General features: G+C 50.9%; 1 protein-coding gene across 1 annotated transcript in view; it reads right to left on the bottom strand.

Moving 5' to 3' along the window:
• Positions 1-12568: 12568 nt before the first annotated feature.
• The window catches only part of WDR7 (WD repeat domain 7), a 352939-nt gene continuing 350190 nt past the window's right edge, over positions 12569-15317 (bottom strand). Inside the window, exon 28 of the mRNA XM_056137959.1 lies at positions 12569-12807. Coding sequence (XP_055993934.1) covers positions 12604-12807 — 204 coding nt within the window. The 3' untranslated portion in view covers positions 12569-12603. The remainder of the gene's footprint in view (positions 12808-15317) is intronic.

Genomic DNA, 15317 nt, shown 5'->3' with positions numbered 1-15317 from the left:
TGGCCCCCAGCCTGGGCCTGGCGGGAGGGGCTGTGTGCTGGCCGGGCCATCTGCAGCCTCCACAGAAACAGGCCTGCCCGGCCCTGCAGGTGACTTTTGGTCACCCGCCTCCTGTCTCCTGACTCTCCTGACTCCCCTGTCTGGGCAGAAGGGCAGCAGGGAGCGACTGTGCCTATCGCCCACCCCCTGAAGCCCCACCGTGACCTCCCCAGGGGCCGCTGCCCTCTTGCTGCCCACCCACCCCTCCCCCCTGGTCATTAAGCAGCCCTCGTTTCCTCCAGCGCTGAGGCGTAGGGGCACAGGCGCGAAAGGTCATTTCATTTGAGATGGCGAGAAAGACTGCCGTTCCACGGGGGGCCTCCGGGAGGTCCCTCACCCCCGTTCTCCTTTCCCAGCCCAGCCCGGGGACCCTCCTTCCTGCCTCCTTCAGCCAGACAGCGTTGCTCGTTTCCCGATGCTGGAGCATCCTGCGATGTGTCTGAGAGCCTCCCAGCCCATCTTGCGGTAGCTCTTCCTCTCCTCATTGTCTGATGAAAGCCAGATTCTTCCCGTCTTGGTTGCCGTGAGTGAGCTCCTTAATTTCTATCCTCTGCGGCTTGGCCTTCGGGAAGGGCAGGAGAGGACAGAGAAAACCCCAGGAGCAATTCTGCCCCCCCCTTGCCTCCTGATTCCTTTCCTCCCCATTATTGCTGCAGGGTTGGGGCTGGGGGGAGGGAAGGAATACCAGGATGCAGCCCCCCCCCCCCATCCTTTGTCACAAATCAGGGCCGCATTCCTAGTTAATGGTCCACGTGTCACCCGAAGATGCAGTATTTCCCAAAAGTCAGGAAGCAAATAAATGATTACAGTTTAAAAATGAATCTTTTTATTGATCTCCTTCTTTTATACTATTAATGCTAATTGTTTTTCATGGTGCATGCATTTGGGATTCATCAAAGTGAATTCGTAACGAATTTCCAAGCACAGAAATGATAGCCAGAGAACCGATTAAGTCACACCGTCCTACCATTTCTCAAAGGCCTTCTGCTCTGTGTGTGTGCATGTGTGTGTGTGTGTGTGTGTGTGTGTGTGTGTGTGTGTGTGTGTGGTTTGAGGGTTCACTGCTAGCAGGGAGAGGGCAGCTGCTGTGTGCCCTGGTCCATGTGGGCACTGGGGATCAAACTCGTGGCCTTATAACTGGAGGGCAGGTGCTTTTGATACTGAACCATCTTCCTTAGCCCAATAATAGAATATAGTTTTTAAACAGTGTTCTACTGCTAAAAAAAAGAATAGCACTGTAGCACTGTCCTCCTGTTGTTCATCGATTTGCTCGAGCAGGTCCAGTAACATCTCCATTTTGAGACTTGTTACTGTATTTGGAATATTGAATACGTCACAGGTAGCTTGCCAGGCTTTGCTGTGCAGGCGAGATACTCTCGGTAGCTTGCCGGGCTCTCCGAGAGGGACGGAGGAATCGAACCTGGCTCGGCCGGGCTGGCTGCACGCAAGGCAAATGCCCTACTGCTGCTATTTTTTCCCTCTTTTTGGGGGGGGGGGTGGGAGTGGGGAGGACTCCCTAAGCTATTGTCAGGAGACTCGTGCCCACTGGTGTTGGGGGCCTCCGGAGCTATTTCAGTGGAGCTCAGGGTGGTGCTGGGGATCAAACCCAGGGTCTCAGACCTTCAAGGCGCATGCTCCAGCCCTTGGAGCCATTTTCCTGAGCCCTGAAATCCCTTTTCTTCTGGGGAGGAAGGGTACCTTTCTCTTAACTGGGGTTTCTCTGAATGGAGCATGTCCTATCATCAAATCTACCACAAACCCTGAGCTGGGATCCATGGTTGGAAGCCTGTCTTATGAGCCGGGGGAAAGGGCAGCTGGGATAGAGAAGGGATCACTAAGTCAATGATGACTGGAGCAATAGTTCAGGATGGGAGATGTGTGCTGAAAGTAGATAAAGGACCAAACGTGATAGCCTCTCAGTATCTGTATTGCAAACCTTAATTTCTCCCAAATAGAGGGAGAGTATGGGAGAAAATGTCTGCCATGGAGGCAGGGGGAGTGGTGGGATGGGGCGTGGGGGGGGGGGGGGGGAGGATACTGGGGACATTGGAAAAAGAAAATAAATTAAATTATAAAGTCCTCTTCATATTTTATATCACATGTATCACTGGGTTACATGGAAAAAATCCTAAAATTATTGTTAAATGTTGGTCAGTTTTATTTACTATATATTTAGGGCTGGAGTGATAGCACAGTGGTAGGGCGTTTGCCTTGCGCCCGGCCAACCCGAGTTCAATTCCTCCGCCCCTCTCGGAGAGCCCGGCAAGCTACCGAGAGTATCTCGCCTGCACGGCAAAGTCTGGCAAGCGACCCGTGATGTATTCAATATGCCAAACACAGTAACAAGTCTCATGATGGAGACGTTACTGGGCCCGCTCAAGCAAATCTATGAATAATGGGAGGACCGTGATACACACACACACACACACACACACACACACACACACACACACACATATATATATATACTTAAAATCCTGAACTGTGAAAACCACAGCAGTCCGGCATGCCCCAGACCTGGGAGGTGGTCGCCATGCTGCCTGTGGTGCCTGTCACTAGCAACCTGAGCTCTGTTCGAGCCTTCTGGACAGATTGCCTCCCCCTCTCCCCAGTCCCATCTTGGACCAGGGATGGAGGACCCAGGGCCTGACTGGGTGATCATCTTCTCAGGCCTCAGTTTACACCCCCCCAGAGACTCTGGGAAGACCCCACACCTAGAACATAAAACAGCCTGCCTTTCCCCCACCACATGCATTTCTGCTTTGCAGCCTGCAAGGTGAGGATATGTGGATAGGCACTAGAGCTCTGAGTGTGGGCAAGGCCGCCCCCAGGTTCCTCTCTGCCCAGTCCCTACACACCTAGAGGTCGCTGGCTTGTTTATGCTGATACCCACAAGTCTACAACCCAGAAGCCTCGCTGGACAGGATGGGGGGGGGGGCGGGAGGGAGCAGGGGTGTTGGGCTGTAGACTCAGAGCCCCCAGACACCTTTTCCTGCTCCCATGGTACTTTGCAGGCTGGTCTCCAGCACCATGGGAGCACTGAGGGGTGCCCTGGGTTCCTGCGCTTGGCCCCCTGTCGTGGGGGCAGAGAAGACTGAGGAGAAGCCGGGCCATTATCCTTGGTGACCAGTTCCATCTAGGCAGATGCTACTGGCCAGTCGTTCCTCCCCTGGTCATGGCGGTCATTCCCAGCAGAGTCACTGGGAACCTGGCTGAGTGACAGACCCAGCCGGGGCCACTTTCCCTGGCCAGAGCAATTACGGGTGACAATTTCTCTGCAGATGTTGCCATCGGTGACTCGGCGTGAAGACCTGGGCAGGTTTTCAGGATGAAGAAGCTCGAGCGACAGTGTGCAAAGAATTAAGTCGTCCACTCCCCGCCTTCACTCTGCCTACTATCTAATGCTGTATTTTATTTAAAAAGACAAAACTGAAAACACATATTTTGGCACTGAGAAGTAAAACCACCAACAAGCATTGTGTTGGGGCAGGAGCGTTAGTACATTGGGGAGGGTGTTTGCCCTGCGCCTGGTTTCTCTCCTCAGCACCCCGTATGGTCTGCTGAGAACTGTCAGCAATAATCCCTGTGTGCAGAACCAGGAGTAACACCTGAGCATCACTGGGTGTAACTTAAAAAGCAAAACAAACAAAACAAGCAACTCTCAAAATTAAAACAAGTATTGTGTTGATTTCTGAAACTTTTCCTTGAGAAATAGATTCAGTGGGAAATCACAGACTCATTTTTTTTGTCAAATTTTTTTGGGCTGATTTGGGTTTGGGGGCCACACATGGTGATGCTCAAGGGTTACTCCTGGCTCTGCTCTACTCAGGAATCACTTCTGGCAGTACTCAGGGGACCATATGGGGTGCTGAGGATTGAACCAAGGTTGGCCGAGTGCAAGGCACATGCCCTTTCTGCTGTACCATCGCTCTGGCCCCCTTTACCAAGGTTTTCATGATGACACTGGAAGCACTGAGCCTACCACTGCCCTCTGTGAGACGTGTGGAGATGGCGGGTTGGACCACAGGTCTGAAGGGTATAAAATGAGCCTGATTGTTCCCTGGCCCTCAGGCAATTCACAAGGGGGCTCTTGGGCATGGGAACCCTTGGCTGGAACCCCCTCCCCCCCGGGAGAGGAGAGGAAGTTGGCAGTGAGGTGTGGAAATGGTACCCTGGGAGCGGGAGGCAGCTACAGGAGTCCTACCTTCCCAGAAGCCCACACCCCCTTCCCTCACTGCTGGCCCAGGGGGTCCCTAGTCCCTTCACCTTTGTCTTGCAAATGCCAGAGGCCTGTCCCTGGGGTCTCCTGCCCCCACAAGTTCTTGGGGTCATTCCATCAGGCTTACAGCTGTTCTGTCCGTTGCAATTCTCTCTAATTTCTATGCAATTCCTGTCTTGGTTTTAGACTATCAGGCAGTGCTCAGAGCTTACTCCTGGCGGAGCTCCGGGCACCATATGGAGTGCTGGGGATTGAACCCGGGTTGGCTGTGTGCAAGTCAACTGCCTTCACCCATGTGCTCTCTCCAGCTTCCTCCCTCCCCTTGGTTTTTGGGCTACACTGGTGATGCTCAGGGCTTACTCCTGGATTTTAGTTCAGAGAATGGGGGGCTCGAGGGGAGTGGCCAGACTGAATCTGGGGTCGCCTTTGTGTGTATTAAGCCCTTTACTTTAAGTGTCTTGACCAGCTCTCCAGCCCCTGAGTCTTTTCTTTAAGGACCTGGCAATTCCACTCAGCATACAGGGATGCGAGGTTGGCCTTTCCATATGCCCGGTATGGGTCCTCTCTGCCAAAGAATCAGGACCCGCTAATCTACCTCTGCTCCAGCTGTTAGGACATTTAGAGTCCAAAGGAAAGCTAAATTGCATTTTATCACTCAGTGGGGCTTTCTAGAACCTCATCTACCCCCTTCCTTTAAGAGCTTCGGAAACCACCAGCAGAAAGCTAAGCATGGGGGCGGTGGGGGTGGGGGGGGGAGGAAGTGGGCGGGACAGAAGCAGAGGATTTGGTGACACAGGAAGGGACACGACTCCTCTGGGTCACTAAGATGAGTTCTTGGGGGCTGGTAGACAGGGCACTGTGTGGTCCGAACAGCATTGAACAGCTGACCCCTAATCTGGAGTTAGCTGATTGCCTGACCTGGAGCATGGCCGAAATGCCTTCCCCAAGGACAGCCTCCCTTGACGCATCAGGAAAGAGACCTAATATTTGTTTATGGGCCGGAGAGAGAGGACAGTGGATAAGGCACTTGCTTTGCAAGTTGCCAGCCCTGGTTTGATCCCCGGCACTGCGGAGGATGATCCGAAATCCCCACCACAAATCATCCCTGAGCACAGAGCCCTGCCCTGAGCGCAGCAAGGCAGCGCTCCCAAACCGAAAACCAAAATCACAAAAACAAAAACAAAAATGAGAGAAGAATGGAGGCTGAGCAAGAGTGGACTGAGAGTGTAGCGGGAAGGGCATGTGCCTTGCATGAGGCAGGTGGGGTATGAGCCTAGGCACTCCATATGGTCTCCGGAGCACCACCAGGAGTGATCCCTGAGCACCTCTGAGTGTGGTCCCCAAGACCAAATAAAAATCTGGGAGAAAAGATTGGGCGTGGCCCTTATGAAGCAGAGACAGAGCCAAGTTCAGGGGCGGGCCAGCACCACGGAAGGGGGCTGAGTCACCCCTGAACATGAAGGTCCATGTCTTCAAACTGGATTCTATTATCCCCCAAATACAGATGTTCCCAGAGGAAAGACCCAACCCCTGGGTGGCGTGCAGTCCCTCTTAAAGCTCACTCTAGAGCCATACACTGCAGTGCTCAGGGATTCCTCCTGATCCTGTGTTCAGGTATCACTCCTGGTGGGGCTGGGAGGACCATCAGCCTTTACCGGGGATAGAACCACTGTAGAGAAACGATTGGGAAACCTTTCTAGCCTCCCGTGTGCACGTATTTCGGGGTGTGTGGGGGACAGAGTTTCTGGCACACCGCACTCCTCCACGGCCCCACATTGCAGCACCTGGGGGCTCTTATGTTCCATCTCCCCTTACCTGGCCGTCCAACATCGACGGGCACATCCACGCAGCTCCTGTGGGCTTTCTCCATCTGGGTCCTCCTCGGTGGCCAGCTGGAATCTGGTCCTCCCAGTACTTCCCAGCCCGGCTTGTTGCACCTGCAACCCTGGTAATGGGTCCGAGGCCCCGGAGAGGAGCCTCAGGTGTGCATCTCGGCCTCAAGCAGAGGAGAGCTTGGGCTTTAACTCCGGGCCGGGTGTGGGAAGGTCCTACCTTGGGGTCTAGGATGGTGGGGTCACACTGTCTCTCCAGGCTGCAGGAGACTGTGCAGGACTCTTACCCTTCGACCAGAGGCGGATGCTTCCCTTCTTCCCTCAGTGCTCAGGAGCAGCCATCCAAACCCTGTCTCCTTCCAGCCCACCATGCTGCCCCCGTTCCATTCAGACGCCACGGCAATTCGTCATGGGAATGAGCTTTGCCTGCAGTTCCCCACACACTCCAGGCCACCCACGGTCACCTCTCCTCAGGGTGCCTCCTCATGGCCAGCGGTTCAGGGGTGGCCTAATTCCCAAACTACTCGTGTCTAACCCTGCAGGCTGAGTTTCGCAGGATATCGCAGACTGTGAGCTAGAGGGGCCCTTAGAGCCGCATCCTCAGGGGCGCACAAGAAGCAGGTCTGGGCAGACCCACGGCTGGGCTGAGGCAGCTCCCGCAGGTTTTGGCTGATCTCACAGGGTGGGCTTGGTCCTGCTAAGCTGTTCTGAGGTGGGTCTCAGGGCTGAGCTTTTCTGCCTCCTCCCTGACCCATCACTGGACATGACTAGCCCCGGGCGAGGGAATCTGGTGTTTTGACTGCAAGCTCTCCAGAAGAGGACCCACAGGGAATTATGGATGCCAACATATGTGCCCAGCAGCTGGGGAGATGCTTTTGAGTCCTGGGTGGGAGCCGGGGGTGGGACTCGGCAGTGCACCTGGTGGATAGGACCCGTGTCACACTGTCCCTGAACTAGAAGGGGAAGGACAGCACAGGATTAATTCTTCAAGGGCACACATCTCTTAAAGAAAATGGTAACTTGGCTGGAGAGATAGTTCAGGGCTAAGGTGCTTGCCTTGCACATCACTAATGCATGTGGGTATCTCCACACTGCATATGGTACTCCAAGAACTGCCAGAAGTGAGCCCTGCAGAGTCAGGAGTAAGGCAGGTGTGGGAAGGAAGGGAGGGAGGGAGGAAGGAAAGAAGGAAGGAAGGAGAAAGGAGTAAAAAGGAGTAATCCCTGAACATCACTGGGTGTGGCCCCAAACCCCTCCTCCCCATCCCTCCTCTGACATTTAGAAACAGCAGAATGGAGAATGTACACTTTTCTTTGTGTTGGGAATTCTGGGGGACTCTGGTGGGGTGTTTGCCTTACACGCAGCCAACATGGCCGACCCGAGTTCAATTCTTCCGCCCCTCTCGGAGAGCCCGGCCAGCTACCGAGAGTATCTCGCCTGCACGGCAGAGCCTGGCAAGCCACCTGTGATGTATTCGATATGCCAAACACAGTAACAACAAAATCTCCAATGGAGACGTTACTGGGCCCGCTCGAGCAAATCGATGAACAACGGGAGGGCCTTTACCTTTACCTTTACCGATCTTGTCCCAAGATTTGTTCAGTGTCAAGGGATGTATATTGAGAAAGTACCAGTTTACATAACTCAAAGTCAGCCCTGAAGCATCTGTGAGTCCTAATCCTAGTGAATTTCTTTCTCTTTGAGGACCCAGTAGGGCATCTGTAGCTAATGTCAACCCATCCTCCTCCTCTGGCAAGCATCCTGGCCCTTCGTCATTGCCCACAAATTTGTGGAAAGTGAAGAGCCACGGACACATAGCCACGTGTCTGAGTCCTGGTAAATAGGGAGAGAACAGTGAGAGTCGTTTTCGAATAAGACATCCAGATCTATTCTTGGAACCCAGAGCTTAAAAGCACCACAAAAATGAAAAAATGTGACATTTCCTGAAGAATAAAAGTAATTTTAAGTGTGTGTTCATTCTAAGTAAGAATTTCTCAAAATTTACTGAAGCTGCTTAACTCACATGTATTGAGTCCTGACTATGTGCCACCCTTGAAAGAAAGCATTTTGCTGATATAATCTCATGGGTTTAACAAATTCAATTACTATGTATTTGACACCTACAAAAACCAGGCATGGGTTGGATTCCTGGTCTTTTTCAGGAAATCTCAGAATATTGTGACTGGCAGGGTTCTTTCTGAAACAAAAGCTAAATTAATGCTCTCTGAATTTTTTTCATAAGAGTATATACTTCTCTGTTACTTTCATAATTACATCATTAATATATACTTCTAGCATGCCTCAAGGAGTCACTTCCCTAAGAAAACAGGATTCCTTTGAGTTCTTGGAGTACTTAGGATTCTTTGGTCCTGCTGAGCTGGGCTGGAAGGTCTGGGTACCATTTGACTTGGTTTTCTTATCTGAGGGTAAGAAAGATGGAAGACTGTAACCATTTGACAGAAGTGTCTGTTCACCAGGGAGGGAACTAATCTTACTGGTCAGAACTAAGAGAATAACTTACCTTCTTCCTGGAGGTGCTTAGGAGAACAGTGATTAGAGCTCTTTTCTAAGTCATTTGCTTAAAGGGCCTTGGGAAACTAAAGGCCATTCTCATTCCTCAGGTACAGAGGATCTTTTCTCAAGTGGGACAGAAGGGTTGGGATTTAGGAAGTCATGGGGACAGGATGAACGGGATCCAACATGGAGATCAGGGACACTAGCGTTCAATGACAGCCACTCAGGCCCCCTCTCTGTGAATGGCAGGGCACCCACACACCTGCTGGCATTAAACACTCATCGTGCTGACTCAATGCCAACGGTTTGGCTAAAAAGGGATGGTCACCTCAAAGCACACAACTGGGAGCTTGGTTCATTTCAATGACAATTATAAGCACAGATCTCTCTGGGGTCTTTTTGAGTTAGTAAACAGCAAATAGAACTGAACATTCCATTTTTGAAATTCTTCTGGCTTTTCTTTTTGACCTCTGGTATTTGTATGTATCGACGCTCTCGAAACCATTGTAGAAAAACACCTTGAAGTGTCAAGCTTTAAAAATGAGTCTTCTTTTCTCTTTCTCCCGTGCAGCTTGGATTATCTTGGCCTTGTCAAAATACATTCTCTAGTTAGAGGTTGGAAATATTTCCCTCCTGGCTCCAAAGTATTGATTTTCTTCAACACTCAGCTCTGTCAGTCAGCCGAAGGGGTGAAAGGTGAAAGTTCATTCGGCACTGCCTGGCTTTACCTTCCTATTAATGTCATGGCCTTTCCACATTGGATCCGTTTATGTGATCACCAAGCACACAGGGCTCCTGTGGCTATCCCTCGTTTCCCTATAAGGATTCACCAAAGTCAAGTCCTGGGGTGGACAATGGATATTTAAATAGGGCTAAAGATGTGGCACCCTCCACAACACCTCTGATGCGCATACTCGAGCAGTTGGACGACAGACTCCGTTCAAGCTGTTCCATGTTGGCTCCTGAAGGCAGTCCACAGACTCCGGATGTGCACCAACCTCAGGGAGTTAGAGGACCTCATTTGTTACTCTCGTATTTTTGTTCTAAAAACCAATTACACCTTTTTTTCTTCAGGGATTCAAATTCAACATTAAATGAAATGAACGTAATTATCTCAGCCCAGCCCCTCATGACAGGGCAGCCAACCCAGGTCATCAGATCTGACAAGATTTAATTTGGTAAAATAAAGCATCTACCTACAAGAACGTTGGGGTGGGGATGAAACAGCATGCCTGCAGTGCCCCTGCCCAAACCACAGGGGGCGCTGTTGAGTTTCTGGTCTGCGGCTGTCTCTGATTCTCCGCAGCCTGCTCTGGAGGGCTACTGTGCTTTGTGCTGGAGTTTGCCTTTCCTGAGGCTCACTCTCCAGGGAAATGAGCCATCAGAAACAAAAGCTTAATTTGGTACTGAAGGAGGTGGGATGGAATGGGGGGAGTGGAGAGCATATGAATTTCAACTAAGAAACACGTAAAGGGGGAAAAAAAAGAAGAGTTTTTAAACGAGATAAACAATCTTCAGTACAATTCGGTTTTATTTAACACACATATGTACACAGGGACATTCAACACTTACAGGATCTATTAAATTGGATCATCAAGAAACGTCTCGGGGCAGACGCCCTCATCTACCAGGACACGGTGAGCGTGCTTGCTCCACTTCCACATGGGTGCCCCGCCCTGTCTTCTGCTTTGAAGCGACCAATGAAGCCATGTGTGTCTCCACATTCACAAGGACAGGTTCAGATACAGTGGCAAGGAAATCAGGAAATCGATAGAACACTAAGACTGTAGGTGAGGGTGACTGGACACAGTTTACCTCCGTGTTGGGAAGCCTAAGCTGGAATGAGATTTGCCGCCGTGGTTGCCAAGACAGGAGAAAGGTTACAAGAGTGCGGATCTTAATCTAACGCTTGGAAAGGTTGGCCTCCCCTGCAACCATCACCCACCCCAGCGTTCCAGCACCCCAGCAATTGGCAGGCCAGTGACGAGGCTTCATGAACCGGACATGCATGCCAGGGACTCGTCCTTGTCCTGCTGCTCTGCCCTCCACTGGACATTCCATCCTGCCTCTGAGCTGGCCAGCCCCTTGCCCACATCTTTCTTTCTCCATATGCGCCAAACACGCTTTTAAATATAGCTAAGGTATACATTTACTTTATGATTCCCGAAAGGCCGTGTTGCCCAGAATAAATATGTCCCCACTGAGGTCCGCCCAATAAAGTGTTGGACCGCAAAAGGCTGGGTCTAGACGCCCACCTGATAACAAGAACACCTTTGTTCACCCCAGGGTTGTCTATCAGTAGCACACACAAGAATAGGTTCCCCAAACGAAGTCTACAATGTATAGTTCTTTGTTCTTTCTGGAAAACTACATATATAATCTTTATAAATACAATGTTCATGCAAGTGGCACAAATCCACTTTTGGAAGAACACTCAAATTCGAAAAAACCAAGGAAGAGTACAGGTTTGCCATCAATGGAAATAAAATACTTCCTATCTATAGCTATACGAGACATTCTAAGGGTCTTCATTTCTTCATATGTTCTTGAGAAATCTGTTCCAGTGAAATAACATGTATTTGTTCCTGGATTGTAAGCCCACTTTGGGAGAGGGGGATATAGTACATATATTCTGACAATCTCTGCTTTTAAGTTCCTTTGAAAACTTCACATTTCCTCTGCATTTCACAAGTCATCTATATATTATTATTATTATTTTTTACATGTAACACACCAGTCTGCCCAACTCATCATCCCATCATCAATGAATCAAGCAAATCCCCCCACTATTTACAAATCAAGGATGGTCAGGGGCATTCATACAAAATACTCTCTTACGCACTTCTTACAATGAACAAGAACCAACATGGCGGACAGAAGTGGGTGATGGCTCCCTGGAGCCTGCTCACTCTGAGTGCCACGAACACCCTCACAGCAACTCCCTCAGCGCCCCTGCAGCCTGACGTGCTCCCCAAGGCTCGGGCAATAGTTACTAGCAGGTTTCCTAGCATGGCCGTTGGGAAGACACGCTGTTGTAGTTCTGCTCTGAGGAGCAGCGGCAGGAGCCTGCACTCTAACTACCAGATGGTGATGGGCACCGACGGTATGCCTGGGAACTGCAGCTGGGCAGGCGAGCTCGCTCTGCAGGCGGAGATCTACAGCCACAGACGCAGGAGTCTCCTCTCCAGAGTGTGCTGTCTACCCAACCGGGATCCTCATTTTCCCAAAGCCCGTTCAGGAGATTAGTCTTCGTAACCGGACGATTATCCTAGCTAGATCATAAGTTGTGATTTAAAAAAAAAAATTAAACGACTAACTATACTAGCACTTAAGCAGAACATGAGCATTTTTTGGAAAGCGGGGTGTTTGGGAAGCCATACTCTCCACACGGGAAAAAAAATCTCAGGAAGTGGGGGTGGGGGGTGATTCCTTACTGGGTGGCTACACTACCATCACTTGGAAGAAAAGAACCATGTAAACACAGAATCCTTTTGGTAAACGACACCGCGTGGGAGGACAGCCAGAGGAAAAGAATCTCGGTTATCAGGACTTCCCTGGGTCCCTCCGAACCCCACCACGTCCAACGGGCGGGAGCCCATCAGAGACCCGCAGGGGAGGAAAACGCAGGCCCGGCCACGGGTCACAGTGTTCGCTGACGCTCACGCTCCTGGCACACCGGGTACCAGGAGGGTCCCGGCCCCTCTGGGCTTCCCCTCCCTCTCGGACAGGGAAAATCGCCTCCCGGTGACCCCGCAGGCCACCGTCTGCTGCCAGGCGCATGGTATGGGTGGCGCGAGCGCTACCTGCCCTGGAGAGCAATGCAGGAGTGACGGAGCCCGGCCACTCCCTGGGACAGGCCCCCACGTGGGCGGCCGCTGCGGATGGTCCAGGGCAAGGGGGGAGCGGGGCGGGGTCGCGGCCGGGCGCGTGGAAGGAAAGGACGCAGATGCGGTGGCGCTGGTGGCCGCAGCGCGCGCACGCACGCGGGGGAGCCGGGCCTCAGACCATGAAGCGGTGCTCCTTGCCGTCGTGGGCCATCAGGATGACGTTGCGGTTGGACGTCCAGATGAGCCGGGCCAGCTTCAGGGCGTTGTGGGAGCCGGGGGATGCCGGCTGCACGGGCGGCACCTGGTAGGTCTTGATGCAGCGCAGCTGCGGGGCCGAGTTCAGCATGCCGATGCTGCCCAGCAGGGACGTGTTCATCTGCAGGAGAGCAGTGGTCAGTGGGTCAATGGGTCGGTGAGTCAGTGGGGAGCCGCCACCCAGCCCCGCCCCCAGGCCTGTTTACTGCGTAGACGCATCTGGCACCCGGAGCCCAGCACCACACAGTGCTACTTGGGGTATTTAGGGTCCGGGGGCACTTGGCACCAAAGGTCTCTTGAGATGCTCACTGCATCTCCTGAAGGATGAACCCGGGAAAAGAAGGCCCCTGGGGAGGAAGGTTGCTGACTTCTAGTGCCTCCATCTGACTTGCTTTTCTAAGAATGAGTCTCTGCAAAGTCTTGGTGGCATGTGAAGGGAAACCCCAGACCCAGCTGCAGCCCCCCGTGGCTCGGGGCTGCCCATGTCCCTCCCGCCCTGACTGCGAGTACTTTGGTCAGCGGGTGACTTGGGCTATTCTGGGGGAGTCGCTTTCCTGGATCGAACTTTTTTTTTTTTTTAACGTGTCCTGAATCCATTCAGAGGGAACGACGACACAGAAACCACAGCCGGAGAGCCTGGCCGCCTCCAGGACAAAGGACAAAGCCTGGATGCAGTGAAGGTCACTTCTCTGGGGGCCTGTGCTCTGAGGGCTGGATTGGGAGGAGCTTTTCTTCGCAGGATTCATCTGGCAGGTTCCTCGCCACATGCAGACCCTCTGTCCCACACCATCACACGGGAGCAGGTCCCAAACCAGAGGGATCGAGAAGCAGTTCTTCCTGCTGGTTTCCTGCTTCTCTCTGGTCCCTCCCTCGGGGCATCTCAGCACCCAGGGGTCTGCGGGAACCAAGCAGATGATGGCCCAGTAAGCACCCACAGCGGACACCTGAACCCTTGGCCAACCCTGGATGTTGGAGATGTGTGGCCGCCACGGCTGCAGTACGAGCTGCATTGGGATGAGAGCCGGGCAGGACCGTCGCTTCCCCGGGCCCGCGTCCTGGCCGGGTGTCAGAGGGTGTAAATCATGGCTCCTCCAGCAGGATGCACGCGGGCTCCACTGACATTTTCACAATTTAAATCATCTTGAGTAATAACCCTTTTAAGATGACTAATGTTACTGATTTTCCTGCATTAATAATAGTGCCGAACACAACACAGAGGTGAAAAAAAAATCACTAGTGTGCGAGGTCACATTTTAAAACCAAATGTATGGTTATCATTAACTCTTTCCGCTGAGATTCTGTTGAGCCGGAAGGCAAGCCATCCTCTTTTCTTGCTGCCTCCCTTCCCTTTCCCCAAAATCAGAGAGAGAGAGAGAGAGAGAGAGAGAGAGAAGGAAAAAAATCAGAGTTTTTGTGTGTTCTGGAGGTTACCAAATAGTGTCGATTGAAACAATGATGGTGAGTTTGATTTCCTAGTACTCAATTGTACATAAAGTAACTACTCATAATAACTTAGTCCTCTCGTAGAGCAGACCCAAATGGTCCAGAAAATTGCTGGTTAAATTGAACTGGCCTCAACAAGCATACTGCTCTTAAAAAAAAATCTAATTTCTCAGTTGATAAATAACTACAAAGTATTTTTCATTCTTTATGGATTTTTTTTTATGAAAATAGGTATGAAGCTTGATTTCTGCAGGTGGCTGAAAATGCTAACGGTTTCTAGTCGCCTCAGACATGTTGTTATTTTTAATGCCTTCCTCTCAGGTCAGCCCCTGGCAAGGAACAGGCTGAAGGAGGACACAGAGAAAATAGGAGGGACAGAGAGAAAATATCCCATTGAAATGGTAAAAATGGAAAGATTTCAGAAATTATTATATTTGGGTACTCCTCACTAGCTGAGCTCTCCCTCACTGGGCTGGGAAATCAGTGAATACAGTAATAAATGCCTCTGATAGAGCTAAACTGTCTTCTTGAACAAGGTTATGTGAAATGCTCCGAGTACACCCTCACTACACATGCTTCAGTGAGGAACTGCAGGCTGACTAGACTTTTTGTTCCTCCACAGCAACCTCCAACTGAAGACGAAGCGGAAGTAGAAAGGGAGAGCACTAATTCTCAAAGTTAGCTCAGCCAAAGCATTCTCACCAAAACAATGAACCACTCCATTATTTGATATTATGTTTTCCTGACAAACGATGCTACAGTAAAGGCAATTGGAGTATCCTTGAGTGAGAGGCAACTGGAATTGTAAAATGTGCGAACATTAATTTTTTGCTTGATTACCAGGATAACACCTACTGATTGGAGAAAATGCAGAAAAGAATGGATAAGAAAGCAAACATCTTGTTTCCAGAGACAATCACTTCAAATAAACTTGCTTTCCCCCTTTAAGATTGAAGGATTCACGAAAACCAGCTGCATGAAGATTATTATTTTCTGAACACACGCACACATACATACACAAACATACACACACACACACACACGTAATTCATCACAACAGGAAGTGTTTTAGTGCTCTTCTAAGTGTGAGTAATGCCACACTCAACCTTTTATTAAGTCTCACTTGAGTAATTATTCAACCAATATAGCTCATTAACACTCATTTCTCAACAAAGATTTTAATAGCTG

Source organism: Sorex fumeus, unplaced genomic scaffold (assembly GCF_029834395.1).
Source record: "Sorex fumeus unplaced genomic scaffold, SorFum_2.1 ptg000128l, whole genome shotgun sequence".
Classification (NCBI taxonomy): Eukaryota; Metazoa; Chordata; class Mammalia; order Eulipotyphla; family Soricidae; genus Sorex; species Sorex fumeus.
The sequence above is the reverse complement of the archived record's forward strand: the minus strand, read 5'-3'. Positions and strand labels throughout refer to the sequence as shown.